Genomic DNA, 23,447 nt, shown 5'->3' on the forward strand with positions numbered 1-23,447 from the left:
CCACAAAACCAAACAAAAACATGTACACAAAAAACCCAAAACAAAACCCCAAAATGCCAAAGGATTAACAATTTCATTTTTGTCAATGACACACAAATGATACCCTTTCCGTGAAGGAGGAATTTAGATCCTGTGCATATAAAAATAACATATTATGTTTTTAATGCTATTAGCACCTTTTAAATAAATGCTACTATTTTTCTATATAAACATATAATAAAACATGACAAAAACGAAGCTATTGACTAATGTCTGAATAGACTCATAAGAAAAGGTGTTGTAGAAAGGAACACGTAGAATCTTTATGGATGAAAATTACTGTGAACGATACCAAAAGCATTGTGTTGGAAACCTTTGTGCTGAAGAGATCTGAGGGCTAGATTAAAATACAGGTTCAAAACAGCTAATCTGCAATACTTCCAAAGCATACCACCCACTTGCTCAGAGCACTTGGTTCAACAGGACCACCTGCGTGAACAAGTACTACCAGAATTCAGAAAACACTACAGAAACGGGCTCAAAGGAGATGAGAAGATCATCTTGTGCAATGAGATGTATACAGAAGCAATAACATAGAAAAAGATATATCACAGTTACCAAGCTGACATATGCTGCACGTACCCCAGTCAAGCACCCACTGCCTCGATGTAAATCACATGAACGCCCTGAGACATGCAATGAAAACAAATTACTAATGCTTATGGGTTGTGATCTGCTATGTGAGTGAACTATCCTGCAGACAAGTGCTAAGTGCTTTAACACTCAGCCGACATGAGGTTTTGGAATTTCTAACTGACAACAGTATTACAAGTTGAGAGCACATCGAGTTGGGAGAGAATATTCGTCATTTGTACCTTGCACCTTTCATTTGTGAAAAAACTACAAGCTGTAGATCATGGTCAAGTAATAATCAAGAGAGTCACTACCAGCTTCATAATTTGAACCTAAACTAGGCACTTCTATTTCAGGATATAGCAAACTGTAGTGTCCCCCACCCCAATTGCTGAGTTAAAGATTCAGATGCCAAATTGAAAAACAAACAGAAAACAGAAACAAAAGAAAACCCAACCAACTGAACAAACAACCTTCAAAGTAAACCAAAAAACCTCACAAAACTTCCCCTCCCCCTCCTCAAACCAGCAACCAAACTGGTCCACCACTGACTTTGGTGGAACAATGCTGACTCAAAGCCTCTCATGTCCCAACAATATCTGGAATACCTTTGCTTCCTCTCCTTACCCTGCTGTCCCCAGTTTCTGCTACTACATTGATCTTTCCCAATATCAGGAAAAAATGTTTCTGCCTGGAACAACAGGAGTGCTGTACAGTTTTTCAGCCCACAAGAAACTAGGTGATAAAAGACCAGAACATTTTCAGTATTGACAATGGTCTTCAGTGGGGAGCAGACTGACTTCAGTTATGACCTATGGCTCAAGAGCTTTTCTGGTTTACAGAATTAGAAGCATTTTTCTGAACTGCTGTGGAGATCACACAACTTCGTGTACATCATGCCAGGCTAGTGGAAGACTATGAATCATTCAAGAACCTCAATTTTCTTTACAAGCATTCAGTCTGTCAGAGTGAACAAAGCAGGCCAAGATGGCCTCAACTGGGATTAATAGAACACCTTCACGATGGAAAAAATTGCTCTTTTATGACAGACATTACAGCATAATTCCTTCAAAATGTTAGCACAGGAGAGAAGAAACCCAACCAAACAACAAACCAACAAGCAAAATAAAGCAGGAATTCCACCTTTTTGTTGACAGTTGCTATGACTAGGAGGAACTAGCTGGAATTTGGAACTCATAAAATGTGCTCTGGGAGACATTACCCTGATAGCACATACAAAGAGTTTGAAAGGAACACGCCAAGGGTACTTAAGGAGTTTCTGGATCTGCAATGACAGCTACGAAACCAAAATGCATCACTTCTAAATGAAAAAATGAACCCTCTTAAATAAATTACCCCAAGAGCAAACCCACTAATCTAAAAGTAGTTTGGTTCAGGATGCAGAGTCCCAAGTTCACTTATCTTCAAGCCTTACCAGCTGTATCTTCAGGTCACCTAAACATCTTGGATAAACAAGAAAAATGAGGCAACAGAGGGCAAATCTTCAAGTATTCATCCAGAAAAGCAGGTGATTTCAAAAAGGCCTAAGTAATTTGCTTGCTATAAATAGATGTATTTTAAAAAGGTACAGATGATAAAAATATCTGAGGATTCTGAAATACTGTTTGCACTGAGATTCACATGAAGCTTTGAGCATTCCCTTCTGTTTTGCTGCATGAGATGTACCCTGGGTTGGATGGCCTTGTGCTTCTGAGTCACTTTGTGCCCTGCCTTCTATTGAAGCTGCTTGTTCAATCAATCCTGATGCTTTTGGAAAGAATGCACTATAAAAAGTTAATACTGATGTACACATTTTCCTCTGTCATCTGCTGATGACTTGTGGATGCAAGGTTGACATGAAATATTTTTTTCTTGATTTTAATAGAACAGTGGCAGTTTTACCGTATGAGGCCCCATTCTGAAAATAGATTTTTGGTGGCAGTCTCATGCATTTTTAGGACAGTAACTTTGACACTTTAATGCTTACTTTAACTTTGACAAAAATGCGAAGATCCTTATGGCCAGTGTCTTTTGCCCACCATGTTTTGTACATAGCTTTGCTTGTATAGTATTTTGCTAAGCCACGGTTTGCAAAAATGAGATTACTACTCGGTAGGGAACTTGTTGGGACATTTCAGAAGCTTAGCATTCCAAGTTCTTAAATCTCACATAAAATGCGTGCAAAACTGAATAAAACTCAAGAAAACATAATCCTCCCTCTTTCCCCTGGGCACGTGAGGTGAAGTGGGCAAGGAGGAAATTGAGAACAAATGAACCTGGAACTATTATCATCCAGTCAAGCACAAACAGAAAATAGATTTTACAAAACATCGAACTAAAATTAAGTATAATAATCCCCCTGAAAAGCAAGACAGAACTTATTTTCATCATCCATTGTAGACAGAAAATTAAGTGCCTGCGTGATAAGTTTATGTTCTCTATTCGGCCCTTCTGTACAGGAATAAATTCCTAAGTCCAGAGCCGTGGGAGGGCCTCTTCCCTTTTTGTCTACATAGTGGTCTAAAAGTCTTGCAATAGAAATATACTTATAAAAGCTTGCTATATGCTTCATATGAGCTTTTACTTTCTTTTCCTGTATTGCTCGTTATGTTTGGAGTACATAAAGCCCTTTAAGACTCTCAGACACGATGGTCTACTGCTGGATTAGGAAAGGGACCAGTGTACCCAAACTACATGGCTGGCAGCTAAGAAAAATAATTTTTTAACAGTGGCTTTAAAATTTGTCTTAAGAAAGCAAGCAGGGGTTTAGCGGTTAAAAATCATTCAGTTTTCATTCACCTAGACACCTCTCTGTGTTTAGGTGCTTCCTCTACTCACAGCGAGAGGAAATGATCCTAATTTCACATTTCTTACCACTTTACTGCTACTCCACCCACTGTCAGTTTTTCCTTTCATTGAGTGTACTATGCTCATTCACTGCAGTGAAAGGCTGCATTTGCGAATGGTTTACATCCTGCTAATCTCTACAGCATTCACACAATGTTGCCTCCTACCACACTACCCTGACTATACCTCTCACAAAGACAGCCTATGTCTATACCTCAGTATAAGAGGAGCAGCACAGTACAAGATGGACAAGAGAGACTTCAGTACCATTTCTAAACCATTCAGTATTTTACTCTCCCTGTACACTGTTACAAACACTCTGAAAGTTTTCAATCTGCAGCACAAGCTGAACCCAGGACACTACTCTAGCATTTCCTGTGACTTCCCACTGAACAGTATATACTCTGAGAACCTTACTGACTGTTCTGAGGGTTGCATGGACAGCAATTGACAATCAAAGCCACATGAAAATTGCTAAACAGATCCCCCAGAGAACTGTGGATGAACAAAAGCTGGGTACAGTCTTCCAACACCTAAAGAGGGCCTACAAGACATCAGGAGAGGGACTTTTTACAATGGCAGGTAGTGACGGGACAAGGGGAATTGTGGATGCCACATCCCTGTCAGTGTTCAAGGCCAGGCTGGACAGGGCTTGAAGCAACCTGGTCTAGTGGAAGGTGTCCCTGCACATGTCAGGGGGCTGGAACTGGATGAGCTTTAAGATTCCTTCCAAGCCAAACCAGTCTATAATACGTGAATTGGAAAATTTGGTCTCACAAGACTGAAATTTCTTCATGTTCTTAAAGCCTGTAACTCTTCTATGCAGTAACAGATGCAGAGAAAGGATGTAATTCTTGTACTCAAACTGTCTGTGTATAAACAACTGGAATATACAGAGAGACTCAAAGGGTTGTCTTCAATTTATTTAATAACATAAGCAATTTTCCAAAACTGCATGAACTGAAGTTTCCTTTGCAAATTGCTTAAAGAGAAAAGCCAGGAAGTAGGAACAGTACTTGGGGAAATGCAGGAAGCATGGAAATTACTAAGGGGAACACAAATTTCAGACAAACAAACAAACGAGCAGAAGGAAGCTATAAATGCCTGTACCAGTGAAGGGAGACACTTTTTAGATAACTCAAGTGCCAGATGACTGTGACTGGGGATGTATGGAAGAATTACGCTTAGTTTCTCAAGGCTTTTTACTGGAACATTTCTGAGCTTATATTATATGCACTGTCCCCTTTGTAATTATTATACTTACTTTTACCACTAATAATGTGCATAAATCTACTGTTTGTCATGTTCCTAAAGCACTTTAAAAAACCTTCTCTGAAGCAAAGAAATCGCACTGCTTGGAAATTCACTAACTTGGAGAAATAAATGGAAAAAGAAGCTATTCTTAGAATATACACATCACTCTGAGTCCTCTGACATATCAGCAGTGGTTCAATCAGAGGTGACATGAGAGTAAATGCGTATGGCACCTGACCGGAAAGGTATTTGACTGAACACAGATGTGCCCTGACAGCTACTTGAAACATAAATACTTTCCAAACTGAAGTCCCAGTAGAGGCAATCTGTCAATAGCCAGCATTACTGTATATCTAGAAAGGCATTCACCTCTCACCAAAAAAGGGTGATATTTGGAATAGACTGTATTAGGCACTCTGCACTGGTGATTTTGTACAACAGAATCCCACACAAGGAGTGAAGAAGATTTACAGACTGCGATGAGAGCGGATGTTAATTTTCATTTAAATACAACAGCTTTAGCTGAAGCATGGTCAGAATGTTGTGACTTTAAGTGGACAAGATACTGATTTTGCATCTATTCCAAAAGGCAAGAAATTGGTATTTCTGGAACAGAAAAAAAAACCCAAAAAACCCAAACCCCAAACAAAGTGGAGAATGAAATGCAAATCTATGCGTAAAAACCACTGATCATTCCTCACCTGATCTTCTTCACCACCACCCTCTTCATCATATTTCAGAATGTTGTCCCTCACATCGTCTTCTGGATCAATCAAGAGCTGCTTTGCCTGGCGCTCTTTATCCCGGCGTTTCATCCATACCACGAACATTAAAACTAAAACTACATTGCAAAAAGGAAGACACAAAACCACATTTTCATTCTGAAGTACAGCCACAGAAAATGGTACAAATTTGGTGTTTGGTTTTTTGTGTGGTTATTTGTTTTTTTGTTAAATAAACAGTCCCACAGAAGGTATCTTCAGCAAGAAATATTTAAATTCAGGCTACTATAGGCAACTGGATTTGGAAATCAAACACAAATTCAAGGTCGTAAATCACATATCCATTCCACATCTGCAGACTAAACTTCTCATGAAAAGAAACAAGGAAAACCAAGCTTCATAAAACACTAAATTAAGAAGGGAATCTCACCAGTAGTGGCAAGAATGCTAGCAGATTGTATTATTTATATTTATTTCTGCTATGTCCAAGAATATATAGCAATTATATAGTTTAAGTAACTCTGATGTTTGAACATCACAAGGTTAGGCTATTTTGGCATAAAGCTCAGCAGAGAACAGACTGTACTGTTGCCTAAGTTTAGACTTATGTTTAGAAGCAAGAGGAATTAAGGCTGAGGAAAATGCAGTGGCATTTAGAGCTATATATTTTTAATCTTTAACCTCAAGAATTTCAAGTTATACCATTTGCTTACAAACTAAAGCTATTAAAGAAAACTGTAGGAGAAACAAAACAGAATAAATGTAAAATAATTCCTAATACAATAAGCATGTTTCCAGTTATAAACATCTTCATGGAAAGAAATTACAATGCATCTGCAATGCCAATATATGAAGAATGTCTTGCAGGATTTGATTGTTTCAATAAAGCTTTGCTAATTCAATACCTCACATTTTAAGAGTATCTTATATCAAGAAAATAATTGTAGTGTGCCTGTGTACAGCCATGGGCTTAGCCAGGCTCAAATACTTTTTATTTTATGTTTTCAAATTACTCCTTTCCATCATTTTGTATGTTCTGGACTGGTGCACAGTACACTTTGAACAGGTTAATCCTTTCCTTGTGTGCCACCACAATTGGAAATCAGTTAACCACAATGTGTAGGAGGGCTAGCATCTAATTTACTACACTGGACAGACACCTAGTCATGATGTTCAGTCATTTCCCTTATTGAATGGACTTGACACAAAAATATTATATTAGCACAACTTTATGTAGCACTTAAACATACACTCCAGTCTTCCTGCATGGCTGCCTGCTTGTCGGGCTTTATATGAAGGGCTCTGATTTATTACTTTCCAAAAATCAAACAGCCTACTTACATTAATCTAAGGCACAACAGTAGTAACACCAGAGCACTCCTTAAAGGCATTATTACCCACTGTGGGTGGCATCACATCACACAGTACCAACAGCACAAAAGCGACTAGACATCTCAAGATTAATCAAATCTTCAATTTGGTCACTCACTGATGTAATAGAAAAAGCGCTCATGGGTACAGAAAAATCTCTTTCACAAACCCACTGTGGGGCCTGACTGCCAGGCAAGTGCTAGTTATGATCTCACAGACTCCTCATACTTTACCATCAGGAGGGTTTTCGTATTTGTCCAAGACAACGAAGCAGCAACAATCTTCAGACTTGAGTCTTCAATCACTACCCTGGTTTTATCAAGGCATGTGGGACTACAACATAATATAATACTTGCAAACCAAGATTAAAAGAGTTAGAATTAAGAAATCTATATACTCACTGAGCAAGATGATGATACAAAGCAGAATTGCAATGATGGCACCAGTGCCCAGCCCTGCACCAACAATCCGGTCAACATCAGTGCAGTCTCCATTTATGTCACATTGGCAAACTTTCACTTTCAGCACAGAAGTGCTAGAAGCATGTGGATTTCCAGAATCTGTAATGACTATGGGCACATCATAGATACCAGCCTCCAGGAACCTGATCCTTAAAGACAGCTGGGCATGATCGCCTGTGTGTGAAGATGAGGCACTTGTTAAAAAGCAATGTACTGCTCATGTAGGTTTAAAACAGTACTGGCAAAAATGGCTCATCCTGAGCTCTGAATTAACTTGTTCAACCCACCACATGACACCCAGGATAACAGACTTCTTTATTACTGTGAACGTTTCTTCTTTCTTAAAGCTTCCTGTTATTTGGGGAACTTACACAAAGGTGCTTTCCTATTTGTATTAACCAAATTCATGCACATTGCAAAATAATACCAAAGTAAAATACAGAAAAGCATATTCAAGGATATACAAACATAAGCATATCCAACCTGTTCAAGGCCAGGTTGGACGAGGCTTTGAGAAACCTGGTCTGGTGGAAGGTGTCCCTTCCAACCCAAACCATTCTATGATATTCAGTGATTTCCTTAAAATTATTAAGACTTCAATAATGTTAATTACCACTAATTCGAACAATGGTCCAATTCCTCTTAATGCTAGCAGGTGTGTCAGGCAGCTCAAAGGCAAATGGGCCTGCATTTGGATCTATGTCAGGGTCTACAGCAGTGATGTTAATAGCGTTAGGCTGTACAGTTTCACAAGTTGTGGCTTCTTTTGGATTCACTTGGGGGGCATTATCATTGATGTCCAGCAGGTATATCTGAAGTGTGCCAGTTCCACTCATTGGCGGAATTCCTTCAAGAAAAGAAAATGATATCAAGCCTGTTTCTAATTGCAAAGTTACTTAAGCCAACACCTTCCAACTGCCATGTACATCGGTTCACCTCAGTTTTGGGATTCTGTCTTTACCAAGCCAATCTAATACTGTCACTGCTCCTGCTAACACACAATTCTTACATAGCCTGTTCTCAGAAAAAAAAAAATGCCCTACTCAGCAAAATTCAGCAAATAACTGCAGATCCACAGATCAGGGCTTCAAACCTTTCATTGACCAGACAGCCAGTTCATCTCCAGAGATGGTCCATATTGAATGCTTCAAACAAAAAGGTGGGGTAAAAACTGGGAGAATTTATCCTCTGGAAAATTTATTTTGTAACTTTAAGGACTTACGACCACCCTTTACCACAAATGTGCTATTTAAATTCTTTCTAATACTGACTTCCAGCATGCTACTTCTAGACATTCTTGCTATCCACACTGAATATGTGATGCTTCCGTAAACCTTGCTAAAGTCGCACGTTTATGTGAAACATGTGGCACTGAATTTCTTAGTATAATTACCAATGGTTCTTATTCCATTCCCCACCACTCCCATAATATTCAGTTCCATTTATTTTATTTTCTCCAGAACAGAACAAAAAAGATAGAAACAGATAATCTAGCTTTGTTATACAGAACCAGTTTGTGAAATTCTACCATTTGTCTTCTCCCAAAGATAAACAGCCCCAGTGTTTCAGTATTCCTCTCTAATGCCAGAATGCCTAACTGCACCTGTCCATCTTTCTTGTATCGGCTATGAACAGTACAGCACTCCAGCTGAAATCACAGGACTCATTTTTGAGCAGAGACTGTTAATTGTCCTTAATGAACGGACAATGAAAAGCCACTTTTCCCTCTGCACTGCTGTAGCCTGAATGTGGAAAAATACAACAGCTCTCCCCAACACGTTACTCCCCATAAAGGCCACTTATGCCTGTGAATCTCCTGCGCAGGGTTTTATTTTCAGTTTTCAATAAACTCAACTACTATAATTAAGCCAGTGCCCTTCTCCAAGCTCACAGTACTACTTTTCAGCCCACTTCCCAAACAGCTGGGGAATACACAAAGTCTGATACTAATACAGACTTCCAACTGGATGTGTTCTAAGTTATATTACTTTCTGCCCTGGTAAAGCTGAATGCAATTCAACCGCACAGAATAAAGCTTTTTGAAAAAACAAACCATGTTGATACATACCATTATCAGAAGCAAGGAACGTTGCATTATACATATTGTTTTGCACGTATATTGACTCTCTGTCCAGAACAGCTGTAGTAGTTATTTGTCCATTAATAGGGTCAATTTTCAGCCAGTTCGCAGGATCTGAAAGTTTCGAGTACCTGTGTATTTGACCACAAGTTGTGTTATTTTTCTGTCAACATAAATACTGGCAAAGACAACATTAGTATTTTAATTTGTATTCTGAACAGTTTGGGATTTTTTTATTTGAAGACAGTATTTCACTGTTTTCCACTTATTAAGCCTGTCACAAAAATTCTTGAAAGTATTAAAAACAGTCTTACATTTAGATTCTTCAAGTGCCCTGCCATGTAAATTATCACATAACTGGAGGAAATCATGATTACCACAAACTATGTAACATTCAGACTCAAAATATTCATTAAGACTCCCTCTTGCTTGTTCTATACCTACAGAACTGTTCATAATAACTTATCAGAGTGCTGAAAGCAGGAGAGAGGTAACAGATAGAGAGAGTTGGAATAGCACTAATTTGTATTATTCTAGTGCTTCCAATGTTAATTTTTAGAGGCCCTGTTTTATTGCATACTTCTCATCTTGATTTGAAAGGAGTGTTTTTCAAAACCATCCTTCCATCTGAGAAATGTTCTTTGACATTAATCAAGTGCAAGCTACCTTAGGTCATTAAAAATGCATATATCTAAGTCCTCATATGATCGTGTCTATGACGGTTACATCCAGAAATGAGTAAAACATCAGCTAACCAAAATTTAAATGAAAATAAAATCGTAACAATCTCAATTTTGGAAGGAAAGACAGAAAGGAAGTTCTGGAGTTTCTTCTACGTGAGCTAAAAAAGCTGCTGGATAAGCTCAGAACCTGAGTTCTGGCACAAGGCTAGTCACTGTGCCTTAGCTTTGCAGTCAATGACCATGTTTTAAACAAGGTATGAGAATGCATGCTTTAAAATCTCCATGGTCCAGTCTCTTTTCTCATTTAGCATAGGTTTAGTCACTAGGCAAATTATGATCATAGCTATCAGGTTCAAGAGTACACAGACAGACAACAGCAGCACTTGGCAATCCTGGGAGAATAAATGAGAAAACCCTTTAGATTTGGTCAACAATATGATGTGGTTTTGCTGCTCTGTCAAAATTATTGGTTAATTTAGACTGCAAATGATCTTAGTTCACATAAGTATGTGTCCACTCTGACTTAATTTGTCGGGATACCACATATACTTTAACACAGATGCATAACTTTATTCTACCTTGATGATGTGGGACTTTGCATTAGGATATAACACAGTTTACAGAGCTATGAATATGGGTTGGGTCACCTTCTCTACAGAAACAAATCCTTTTAGAGAAAGCTGCACAAAAACCTACAGGAAGTATTTGTATAGCTATGTGCTGTGGTAAATGCAGTCATTTCATTTGCAGTCTCTTTGCTCCCCATCCATTCTGTAACACAGATATTACATTTCAATTGTTAAATAACTGCAAAGAGTTCGTATAGACCTTAGAGAGGTTTGCTGCATGTAACGATCTGGGTCCTGAGCAGTGAAAGTTGTCAACACGCTACCAGCAAGTAGTCCTTCTTCTTGACGTACAAGCTTAGGGTTTGGAACAAAATATGGGCTCTCATTCACATCAATGACCGTAATGGACACAGTTGCTGTTGACTGAGGAGGATGTTGAATCCCCTTAGCCAAAGGCACTTGATTTTCCGCAGCTACAGTAAGTACAAACATCCTGTTGGTCTCGAAGTCAATAGGCTGTGAAAAGCAAAGAGCAGAAAGCGTTAACATTCACTAAAACCAGCAATGGACACATGATAACATTTTTACTTTAAAGCACACTTTTAAGTGTTATTTCTACTGCTTTTGTCAAAAATGAGCACAGAGCCTAAAGAAAACATACTAAATACAACACCTCAACAGGAGACTGGGTTAGCATTTTGCTTAGCACCTGCAGCAATTTTAAAGTTAGAACAGCTAGAAACCATCTCATTCTTGAATGTAACTTACTCTGGTACTGCCATTACAGGTAACTGAGGAAACAAGTAGTTTCATCAGAAATTGATTTAAAAACTTCCAGCTCTGTGCCAGGCACTCACATAAGCAGATGTGCCTCCTGAGAAGCTCTCCTGGGGAAAGAAATCTGCCTCTGTCGGTTATGAGGATGAACAACCTTCAAACAAGATCGTGATTATACCTAGCCCCATAGATCAGAGATTCCCATGCCCTTAATGTTTCACTAGAAAGACTCTTTGTAATTCCAGCTAATTCTATTTCTGGCATGCCTACAGCTTGCATCTTCACCGTCTAGACTACCTTCAGTCTGGGGACTTTCTCACTGAACCAGAAGTCAAATTTAAGAGGAGAAGTAAAACCAGTTTGATGCTAGAGCTCCGCTGTTGTACTGCGTAGGGAAGAGGCATTCCCCAAGACCTGATTTGCCTTAGTACTATGCACTGTACTACTCCCACTAACTCTAGAATTGAAGGAACCCTGTACCTTTACAGGGGCACTTAGCACATGACAGTATAAATGCAGTGACAGTAGATGATCAAATCTTCAGGTTGACAGATCAACTCATTGCACTGCCAATAAAAACTGTAGGCAGGCTTCCAACTCTTCCCATGTCAGGTGCCTAAAGGAGTGCTACAAAGCACAAACATTCATGTAATTCTTGCTGGAAGGCTGTAATACAACAATTGGTACCTCTGGGGAAGTGCAGTTATAAAACAAGAGAGTTCTTTAAAAAAAACCAAATAAACAAAACAACAACAAAAAAAAAAACCAAACAAAAAAAACCCTATTGTGAATTACCACTACAGCTGTTTAAAAACTTGTATCTATTTGTCACCAAATACTGACAAGATTAAAAAAAGAAAAAAGGGGGTCAGAAAAAGAATTAAGGGGAAAAAAAAGTGAATGTTTTAATTTCCAAATGGAAATGTTGGCATCTTACAGTTGACTTGAAGTGGATCAGGAAAACCAGAACAGGCCAACTCAGAGATGAGACGCTTATCAGAGGGCCATGAGGAAAGATGCCTAATGCCTGGCAAGTTTAATTATAGAACCACATTGTTATTATCACTTGAAATAAGTCACTCCTCAACACAGAGCTGTGCTGGCTAGAGAATGAAGATAGACAGGTTATTCCATAAAAGGTATTTAAATGAGGCTTTAAAAATAGCCAGTCTTTAAAAGTCTCTTGTAGAAGTAGCCTCCCACCTATCACTTTTTCCTCTCTGATTGTGCCCTGACTGCCTGTATCTGTTCCTTAATGGGAACATGTTGACATAAACCCCACATACAAACAAGCATGATTACTGGGGGGGGTCCCAGAAGGTAGGAAGCTGTTCTTTTACTCTAGCAACATACTAAGCAAATGCCTTTTCACAGACTAATTCCTATCTTTTAGCAAATACAGCTTCAAAATCTGTCACTTTCCACAACCTAGCCTGATTTTTAAAATTGATCAGTTGGAGTACTACTAATAGTGTAAGCAAAGAAAAAATGCTACAAGAGACAGCCAACTTCCACAAGGCAGACACTGCCCATCCATTCTACTTTCCAGATTCATGTTGGCCTCAGGAGCCCACATTTTCCCCCACTCCCCAGTGTTCTCCCACTTATTCCATCTCTGCCTAATTCCCTGAAGCACAAGCATCTCTCACCTTCGCAACGGTCACCAGCCCATCGTTGCTATTGGGATCAGTCAGGATGGTGAATCGACCTGTTGGGTCTCCTCCAGTCATCCGGTACATCGCATTCCACGCAGGCGTGTGAGGCTGATCTTTATCTGTTACTGTCAGGTTTGCCACAATCACATCCACCCTGTTTTCTGGTACTTCCCCATAGAACTGCAAAAAACACAAGAAAACATTTTACCTTGGCTGCATAAGCAGGCAAGAGCCATGCCATACTGAATATTCATCAATGCTAGGAAGCACATCTCTCTTCACTGGAGGTCTGACAATTTATCTAATGAAGTTTACCTGAGGCCACCCAGAAAACGGATAGTTTGATTCCCTTGTCAGCTTTTGCCTTTTGGCCTAAACAGAATACTGTATCTAAGGGATATAATATTCTGCATGTATTTCAATTCTGCCTGCCAGTACATATTTAATAAGTAATAAATATTTACCGTCTGTGAATATAATGAGAAAAGTGGGGAATGGTTATAAATATGTACATCCTTCAGTTTCTCCCACCCTCTACTTACAGTCATGGCGGTGAACTCTGGAGGATTGTCATTGACATCTGTCACAGTGATGACAGCAGTTGCTGTGTTTGAAAGACCATATGTTGGATTTCCTTCCATGTCCGTAGCTTGAATTATTAATGTATATTGTTGCACTTTCTAAAACACGAAACGACATCAACATAAGATTTAGACAAAACTAACATTACCATAGGACAGCAGGTGTTCCCAAAACTGCACTGCACTAAGCAATGGAGCCTATCACACTGTTTATTCTAGTTAGCATCAGCCAATATGACAGGAGTAAAGTTTGTGCCACAGAAATACAGCACCAGGTTGCATCTAGCTATATGGAACTACTGCTTGATTTCTTCAAATGTCACTGAGACAAGGACAGACTGCCTGCTTCCTGCTTTCAAAAATCAAAACCATGTTATACAGTTAATGCTGTTATCACAGATTTAACATCGCTTTTCAAATGCGAAAAAAAAGCCCCCAACACAGAATGCAGTTTATACTAAAATAGGGTAAGTCCTCAAAAGCATTTAAGCAAACTGAGCCAAGGTAGGTTTAGTTGGCCAAACGGCCACAACTGCCAAGGTTTTGTTTCAGCCAAGCCCAAGAACAAACCTGCCGTTTGCAACGTCTTGTGATCACTATGGAAGCTGAAGATGTCAAGGCTAACAGAGACGAGTAAGGACACTGGGAGAACAGGGAGGAGGGAACAACTGCACAGGCTATTTCCATAAAAGTTAAGCACCCTGACTGAAGATGGCCACCACTGCAGCCTCAGCCTCCTCCCCCTTCAATCACCGTGTATGCCATTATCTCATCACAGCTGGAGCACAGCCAGGGCTCCTTCTCAAGCACAAGGAATGCCCAACAGAGACTGTTTAAAACAAAGCTGACCAGGTCCTAGGGAAAAAAAAAGAACGCTAGAAAGAGCGTTGTTGCGTAGAGTTCCTGAGAAGTTGATTTTAACTCCTTGATGGTGAAATGCAAATATCATGCATGCTCTTCCATTTCCCAGTTCAGCTTCCTAGCTCAGAGAGCTAGGTGTTACCCTTCAGTTCTTTCCAAAAGAAAACACGCAAACATAAGGAGCTGCTATTACTTTGAAATATCACTTTCATGAATGGTTTACTAACACCGGCAAAAGCCTGCTGGCAAAATAAACATACTTAAAGGATTTTTTTTTTTTCCCCACTTGGCACTTTATTTTCTCCCGCTACTTGAAGACTGCAGTATATGAGAGACTACTTCTTATGGAAACAGTTTACAAAAAGGGACTATGGATAGCAATACAAAAAATAACCAAGGATCATTCTACTGATTGTATCTAACTTTCTTACAGATTTTGGCCAGACACTACGACAGACATTAGAAATGTAATGCTTACGCACACTTCCAAGCAGCACATATGAGCCATTGAATAAAAAAACGTTTTTAAAATAAATCAAACGAATCTTTATCTCACACTGAAGGCAACTTATGTTCTTGTCCTCTTTCACAAAGGAACCCTTATAACACACCCCAAATGTGTATTACTATGTATACATCCCCCAGTTCTTCAAAAAAAGCAAGACTTACATTATTTACACAGAAATGCAATATATGGTTCAATAATGCAGAAATATGTATATGAATTCTGGTTTGGAAAATATACTTGCAAAGTGACCTTCAAAATGCTTCAATAAACATCCTAAAGGTTTCCTTCATGACACTAACAGAAGCAGTCACAAGAGAATCAAGGAAATACTTTCACCACTTTCATCCAGGAAAAGATATGCTTTACTTATTGTGAAGCAATAAACTCTAGAGCAGTATTGAAGCAAATCTTGCAGCCAGATCATTCTACGTTATTGAAACAGCAGGTGCTTCTGATTCATCTGGGTCTTAACACACTGATCCCAAGAAGCAAATTTCATTAAGGAAAGTCCCATTATTATTACTAAGAAACTCAACTTTCATACTGTCTTCTTATTTAATTCCAACAGAAAAGTGCACGAGAAATCTACCCCTAAAAAGTGTCCCAAAAGGCAGCTTATATGTGGTTTTGTTTGTTCTTCCCCTGTCCCAGCACTCACATATAGAAGATCAACTGCTGGGAATGAAATACCAGACATCGACAAGCACACAACTTTGCAAGCATGGGGAAACTGGGGGAGGTGGCTCTCTGCTTTTTACTGTGAGAAGCAGTCAGGAATAAGCTGTGGAGCATGTGTCAGCAGCCTGCACAGATACAGCAACACATTTGAAAACAAACTGGCAGCTTCAAGAAAGAACACAGACCTCATCAGGTCACATCTTTCCACTTCAACACAGGCCAAATGAAAGAGCACTTCACTGAATTAACCTCACGTGAGGCAGGAATGTCAGTGTGTAAATTTAAGTACCCTTTCTGACTTCTTTGGCACCTCCAGCAGTAAGGCAGATGTTTTAATGCTGAAGTGAATTCCACAGCAATAGCAAAAGCAATAACAACAGCTGGATCTCATAAAACAGCATCTTTTGGGATAGCAAGTGAAAGATTTCTTCTGCTTTTAGCTGAGTTCCCTTACCTAAGCAACTCTCCTCCTGTGCCATGTTAGCACAGATAATGCATTGTGCACGATAATCTAAAATACTAGCAAATGAGTAATGCTATCAGAAGAACCACTCTTTTTTTGAATGCCTACAACACTAATGCTAACCTAAATAATGTGTCACATAATTTAAGAATTTTAAATTGTGTCTAGTATTTTATGAACCTTGGGCAACAAGGCACTCCCCACCCCACTTCAGACGTGGGCTCAATTCAGATCTGGCTTCCTAGAATCCTGGTCGTTTTAATTTAATTGACTTACACTAAATGACTCAGGAAATGAAGGAAGCAAAGCAATGGCTTGGGAAGGAAACCATTTTATCTCATATTAGTCTAATTTAATATTTGAATGATTTGACATTAATCATTACTATTCAACATGTGCAAGAAATGTTTATAAATACTCATTTGGATATCAGTAGAGCAATCCATCAGGAAACTGATAGCAAACGACAATGCTTCTCCAGCTGCTAGTGCGAGGGCCTAAGCTACACAGCCGGTTTCTTCCAAGTTAAATCACTTCAGTACAGCTAGTCACCAAGCAATAAAACCCAGAGTTATCGCTATGTCCTTCTGAAAGTTCACCTGTCGAAGATGACCAAGGGATTTTCAAAACCAGGGCAAAGCTGCCCATTATTCTTTTAATTTAATAGGGCAAAACACTGTAAAGTTCAGGGTTTTCCTTTCCTCAAATTCCTCCTCTTCAAAACCAACTTAAACAGAATGAATGCCAATAAAACTTTAAAAATTAATTGCTAAATCTGTCTGCTTAGCTTTTCAAATCTTCTGATTGCCCCTTTCAAACTGAAATTCATCAGAATATTAATAGTCAACCCACAGCATCAAACAGTATTTTTGTGTTCTATTTTAAACAAGTATAAGCAAACAGCTAAAAGCTGAACAGCAAATCAAGTTTAAAGAAACCTTCAGATTTAATGAGCTAAAATGAGGTTAGTAAAACAGAAGTTGAAAAAAGATGTACTGAAAAAGATTTGTTTGGATTTTATAGCTTGTTTATAAAACAACGCTTACCTCTTGTGAAGTTTTCAAGTGGTTCAAAAGCACAGTTAGTCTGTGACAGATCTCGAGTTGGGAGGGAAATATTTTTATTCCCACCTCACAAATGCGTGAACCAGAACAGAGGATGTGGCACCCTCCTTCTCTGATGGTGGGCATAGTGAAGGACTGTCTAGACAGTACAGGACTTGCCCAGCATGTAGCAAGGAATTACTGACAGTCAGATTTTTTTAATTTATTTTTTCTTTTTAAAGTTTTTGAATGTGTGTCCAGGCCTTGAGACAGATCTCCATCTATGCAGTTCCTAGTACTGACTGGTTTATTTCTTAGAACTGTGCTTTTCAAATTTTAAGATCAGTAATATTTTTCTTGATTGATTTTAATAAGCAGAATTCAGATCAGAGAATTACTGCAAATTTAGCAACACAGCATGCAGAAGATTTCAACATTTACCACCCCTCTGTGAAGAACAAGGAAAAAGACAATGGGAGGACAAGCTCTCCTGGAGCTTTCAAAATACATAAAACGTACAGCCAATTCCATTTTCCATCTACTCTTTGTCCACAGAGCTCAGCAAGAGGAAAGGGCTGGTGCTGAGGAACACCTCCTGTCTCAGCACCCAGGCCAAGCATCCTATGTCCTTATTTGCATTGCTCTGCTTTAGTGTGTATCTGCTCCTTAAAACCAAACAGGCTTATGAAACAAAATCCTGTCCACAATCCCATGGAACCAAGGGTGACTATGCATACAGAACATGTGGGTCCAATTTTTATCTCTGTCCTAATTTGCTCTTCTCTTGGATTTTATGCTCTTGGCTTAGGACAATGACCAGTGCCAACAGGGGAAAGAAAGGGAGAAAATTCAGACTGGGAAGGGGGAGAAATATTTGTAAGTTACTATCAAAAATAAGTATAAACCAGCCTATGGGATTAAGACCTACCTCTCTGTCAAGCCCAGCTGCTACGGTGATAATGTCACCAGTCTCATTGTTGATTGTAAACATGTTTGGAGAGGGGCTGCTTGGGGCCTGTGACAAGATTCTGTATCTCAGCATCCCATTCTGTGCATTGGGATCATCAGCATCAATGGCAGTAACAGTCATCACGTAGGTTCCTAGCAGCAGGATAAATAATTGATGTTATATATGTAACATAAACAGCTTACTCAGATTACACAAGATCACTTACAAGCAATGGTCAAAGCATGTATTTCTTTTGGTAAACTCTGCACATTCCTTCTCTTACTTAAAACAATCAGACTAAACCCAAGACTCACCAACAGAGTAATTAAAACACATAAGAAAAGATAAAAATACTTTGTGTTTATAGTAATATCAGATTTGCTTATGACTGAAGAAGCTCCATAAACAATGAAATCCTACAATTCTGCCACAAATAACATTTCAGTAACAACAGAGCTTCTCATGTTTAGATGAAAACATTATTAATTGGGCCAAAGGAAATATACTTAATGTTCAGAATTGGTGCACATACTGATAGTGACTGAAAATCAATGTAAATAATACTCTTTCAAAGGGCTTTGAGACACACCTCAAATGCCAAGTCAACACTGCAAGCTGAGAAAATACGTATCTTGTGCTAACCTTTCTAAAAGTTTCATTTTGCACTACTGACAAATCAAGAAAGCGGTTTCAGCCATAGTGCAAACTTCAGTCTGAGGTGATTAGGATCTTAATGAGATGTGAACAACATTTAGGGTTTTCTCAAGAATTCAGATGGAACTGTTTGATTTCAAATCCCAGTACTTCCAAAGCCTCTGAGATTCAAAACTAGAACTGGATCTGCTGATATTTCATCAGTTTCCTATACCTTGGCCTGTCGACTAACTGAATGTCAAAGGCTATCATGAACATAACTATAAGAACTGTGGCATTATAAATAGGCCTTTCGAAAACAGGAACTTAAGTCATATTACTTCTGTTTATGTACGTAATGCTTTCTTCTTTTGGAAATTAATCCCAGCATGCTAAAAAGTGAACTAAAAATAAGGTGAAATAATAAGATCGTATCCGAGGTTTTGTTCATCACATTAAAGACATCTTTCAAAGTATCACAAGATCTGAAGGCACCTCCTTCATCACCCTCAACATGATACTGCATACACCTCCCCCCGCCTTGAAAGCCCATGCATTACCTGGCTTTGAGCCTTCAGGGACTGTCCCATTCCAAACCTGGTGTAAGAATTCAGGTCTATTGTCATTCATATCAATGACATTAATAACAATGTCAATAGGATTTTCCACTTGGTTTCCATTTACATCCACTGCATGTGCTCTCAGCTGCAAAATAATTAAAGTATTAGAATTTGCACAACATACAGGTACAAATTGACAAAATATTGGTGACAGGAAGTTTCAGGCCAGACATTTTTAGCTCCAAGTATTTTGCTTTCTGTCACTGCTCCCTCATATTGACCTTTTAAATTTTCAGGTTGCTAATGGAACTGCTGTTCAGACTTCAAAGTTGCAGACTGACTTCTTTGATTTGGTGAAAATTATTCTGAATCCTGCAAATTTGATTGATACCAATGCCTAGTGTCATATATAATTTTTAACAATGACTGTTAAGAAAGCAGACTCTAAAAATGCACAAATTTATATTAAGCAGCTAGCAACTTATTAACAATCCATAGGGAATGAATAATGGCATCACTTTCAAAACTTTGTTACAGATACTACGTATACTGAACATATACGAATGCATAGAAACTGCATATAGAATATACTTGTGTTACCTTGAGCACGAAGGTAGGGTTTGTGATAAATCACTGCCAAATAAATACATGAAATTCCAGGCTAAAATTAAGTTAAAGTTTATGGACTGAGTTTCAAAGATACTGAGACACTTAAATTTGATGCCCCAATTGTCAAAAAGGGCTGTGTGTATATATATATACACACACACACACACACACACACACACTCAAACCTAGTAGAAAGAAGCAAGAAGGCATTATTAACTCACCACTCTGGAAATTACTCATATAAATGTAAATTCCTAAGTCAGTAAATCTTGAATTGTCAATCCCAAATTCTCAGTAAAGGTCCTATGGAATGCCGGAGCTGCTGTTCTCTTGCAAGAATCATTCACTCGGCCTCCCCCACAGATGACTCCTGCTGCATCCTCCATTTGGGAGTAGCACTCCAAGGGCTTCCCGCAGTGCAAGGCAAGGAGTGTTTTAATGCACAACATGCTGGGAACGCTCTCTAGGAGCTAACAACTTCTGTAATGATTTCAGTGTGGTCTCTCAAAAGCTGAGACAACTTTAGGTCTCCCCCTTCCTTCAAACTTCCTTTTCCACTAACTCTGGAATCTGTGGTCTACTTTGTCAGTTTCTTTAGAGCAAAGAACATTATTTTCATAAGCTGACAGACATATTTTACAATTCCATTAAAGTGCTTAGATTTGCCCCTGAAAATGAAAATTGGTGGGTTATTCTTCCCATCCATTTCTCAAATCACAGCTGCTGCAATTCTAATAGCAGTCACGTCCTAATTTAAGTTGCTGAATTAAAAGTAAACTTTTGAAAAATATACAATACAGAGGAGACTATGATCAATGGCCTGGATTTGAAACATAAGCTACAGTATCCGTATTTCAATCTTTTAAAATTACTTTATCTAAACACATGTAATCACTATTTATGTATGTTAATGTATTTAAGCTGCTTAAACACAGTAAGAGCTAGCTTTAGTAAGTACAACAAATACAAATCTGCTACAAACTCTTCAAATCACATCTCGCAGAAAACTAAATGCTGGCTGCTCAAGTCATGCTTGAAGCAGATGTTAATCTTCAATTTGATAATCTGATTTATGGTAAATTAAACCCTTACATGAAAAGAAGCAATCTGCTCCCGGTCTAAAGGCTTTGTCACAGACAGCTGTCCTGAGATGGGGTTGATGATGAAGATGCCTGTTGGAGGTTGGTCAGCTCCTGGGCCAGTCACACTGTACCGTAGCGAGAGGCTTTTATCACGATCAGACCTAATCTATGAGTCAAAAAAAGATAACATTTACATTAGCTATAAACAAGCAATGGATGTGACTGCTGCTGAGACCAGCAGCTTTTTTTTTTTCTATCTTTAAGCTAAACATCTAAAAAGAATTATTCTGGGAATTGTACAAAATTAGTATAAAGCTTGAAGTTTTCAATTACACTCTTTGTCAGAAAGATGGTCAATGAATTTTCGAGAACATAAAAATACCTCTGCTTATTTCTCATAGGAGGGTGAGTTGTATCAAACCAAACCAATTCAGTATACTTAGCTTAAATAGATTTGTTTAGATCATAAAGAAAACATACGCTACCATGAAACTACAAGAAAACTACATAAAACTATAAGAAATAAAAAGTCTGGTTTGGTTTTTCCCTTTCTCCCATATTTTCCCAGACCAAAGCTACAGACTCTCTTCTGCTACTGGCAATAACCCTTCAGAAACTCACTGGTTTTGTTTTAAGACTGAACTTTGGCCTCATCTTCCAAGGAAACATTAAAGGGCAGTGCATCTGTGAGGAGCAGGTGAATCACCAGCATGCACATCAACGGAACAGAGCAAAACCACATCCTATCTACTCGAGCTAATGCTCTACCAAGTTCCAACAAATTGAGTGTGACCAGCCAGTACCACGTCTGGAAGTCCTCTCCTGTGCGGGGCTTCGGGCAACAGCCCCACCTGTGCTTGCAGGGCCCTGTGGAACAGCTGGTGTCCTCACCCCATCAGATCCCATTTCCTTCTGCCTCCTTTCCTTGTGCACCCCTTCTCCTGCTCACCCTCGCATCCCTTCCCCAGGTGGAAAACTCAAGTGCAGGAGACTGGAGAACTCCTCAACCAGCAGAGATCCTCCTTAACCACTTAAGTAAGTCATCACAGCAATTACCACCCAAACCAAGGCCATCTTCCACCAGTACAGGAGCACAGGGACAACTTAAAAAACCATGCAAAGGCAGCCCAGCCTGCTACGCAAAGTACCAACACACACCAACACAAAATACTCATAAATGTTTGGGCAATGAACATCATTTATGCAAAATCTCCTCAAGAGTTCTCTGAGGGACACTGAAACCACATTTCTATTAACTTCCTTACCCTAACTAATTCCTGAGGAAAAGGTCCTCTGGAATTTTCTGGTAGGTTGATTGGAGGAATAACCCAGTCTCTCTTCTGCCTCTTCAGAGGGCTGCTGTGCTTGTATTGTTGCCATGGAAATACAATGTCTTCAATTTTCTTTTGGTCCTTTCCCAGGTACAAAATAAAATTAAGTATATGTCAGACGGAGCATTACCAGTAGATATCATAAAATAGCTCAGATAAAATTATATAATTGACTGAAAGGCTGTCTTTCCTCTGTGTCCCTAGAATTGTTTTATTTACATTCACAGCACAGTATGAAAATAACCAGTATTATTTACAACTGCACTGCAAAATGCTAAAAACTCCTTTTTTCCTTACGCAAGTTTGAGGAGAAATGGAATTACAAGCCATTTGTAGAATGGCTTTACTGTGCAAACTATTCTGCATTTTCTGAAAAGTAGTTAATATTTTGCAGAATTTAATAGTATGTCCTTATGTATTTCTCATTAGCTAGAACTTCGGTTCAGGTAATGTGCTACTGTACATTAAATTTAGATCTGGGTGTGCTAAAATATAATTTGGAGTTCCAAGAGGAGTTTAATACATACTGGTAAGGAATGTCTCAAATATTTATGACCCTATTAAAACCCTTAGAATTAATGCTGTAATTATTTTAAACCTATGTCAGCCATGATGGATGCAGTAGATGACCCACTTTACACATTGGGCATTAATCTCTGCTGGGTGTCGACATTCCTTTCCTATTCACTCCTATATCTGCAGTCATTTCATCCTTTGGATGCCAGCATACATACAGCCCTGCTAGCTTGCTTAAGGGTGAAGACAGGGTGACAAAAACATTTTGCAATCTTTCAAAGGAAGAACTTTTTTCTTTTTAAAATCTAATCAAATATGCCACAGAATGAAAACAGATGCTCAATCGAAGTCCAGGTTCCGCTACTCTACATTCTGCTAATGGTAAGGATGCCTGAACTGGATCTTTGGAAAGAACAGGGCATGCCCTGGCATAACTAAGCATCTGTTCTTTTAATAGACTTTCACAGACAAAATGACAGTATCTCCTGTGTTAAAAATGTGCCTTAGTAGATTTAAAATAATCAACAAGTAAGCAAATAAAAATCCTGAGGATTACACAGCTTTGGTCTCCAGGGTGTTATCAGGAAAAACGTCTTGCGTAA

At 38.8% G+C, this 23,447-nt stretch overlaps 1 protein-coding gene across 1 annotated transcript in view; it reads right to left on the reverse strand.

Annotated features, from left to right (window-relative positions):
* The window catches only part of CDH2 (cadherin 2), a gene marked incomplete at both ends in the record, with an annotated part of 117,556 nt that overhangs the window by 13,629 nt on the left and 80,480 nt on the right, over window positions 1-23,447 (reverse strand). The window contains 11 exons of the mRNA XM_080611755.1: window positions 5,415-5,554; window positions 7,208-7,441; window positions 7,881-8,114; window positions 9,336-9,478; window positions 10,859-11,115; window positions 13,026-13,211; window positions 13,574-13,711; window positions 18,094-18,266; window positions 19,308-19,452; window positions 21,009-21,164; window positions 22,264-22,410. Of these exons, the coding sequence (XP_080467881.1) occupies window positions 5,415-5,554; window positions 7,208-7,441; window positions 7,881-8,114; window positions 9,336-9,478; window positions 10,859-11,115; window positions 13,026-13,211; window positions 13,574-13,711; window positions 18,094-18,266; window positions 19,308-19,452; window positions 21,009-21,164; window positions 22,264-22,410 (1,953 nt within the window). The remainder of the gene's footprint in view (window positions 1-5,414; window positions 5,555-7,207; window positions 7,442-7,880; window positions 8,115-9,335; window positions 9,479-10,858; window positions 11,116-13,025; window positions 13,212-13,573; window positions 13,712-18,093; window positions 18,267-19,307; window positions 19,453-21,008; window positions 21,165-22,263; window positions 22,411-23,447) is intronic.

Source organism: Psittacula echo, assembly GCF_963264785.1.
Source record: "Psittacula echo genome assembly, chromosome: 2".
Classification (NCBI taxonomy): Eukaryota; Metazoa; Chordata; class Aves; order Psittaciformes; family Psittacidae; genus Psittacula; species Psittacula echo.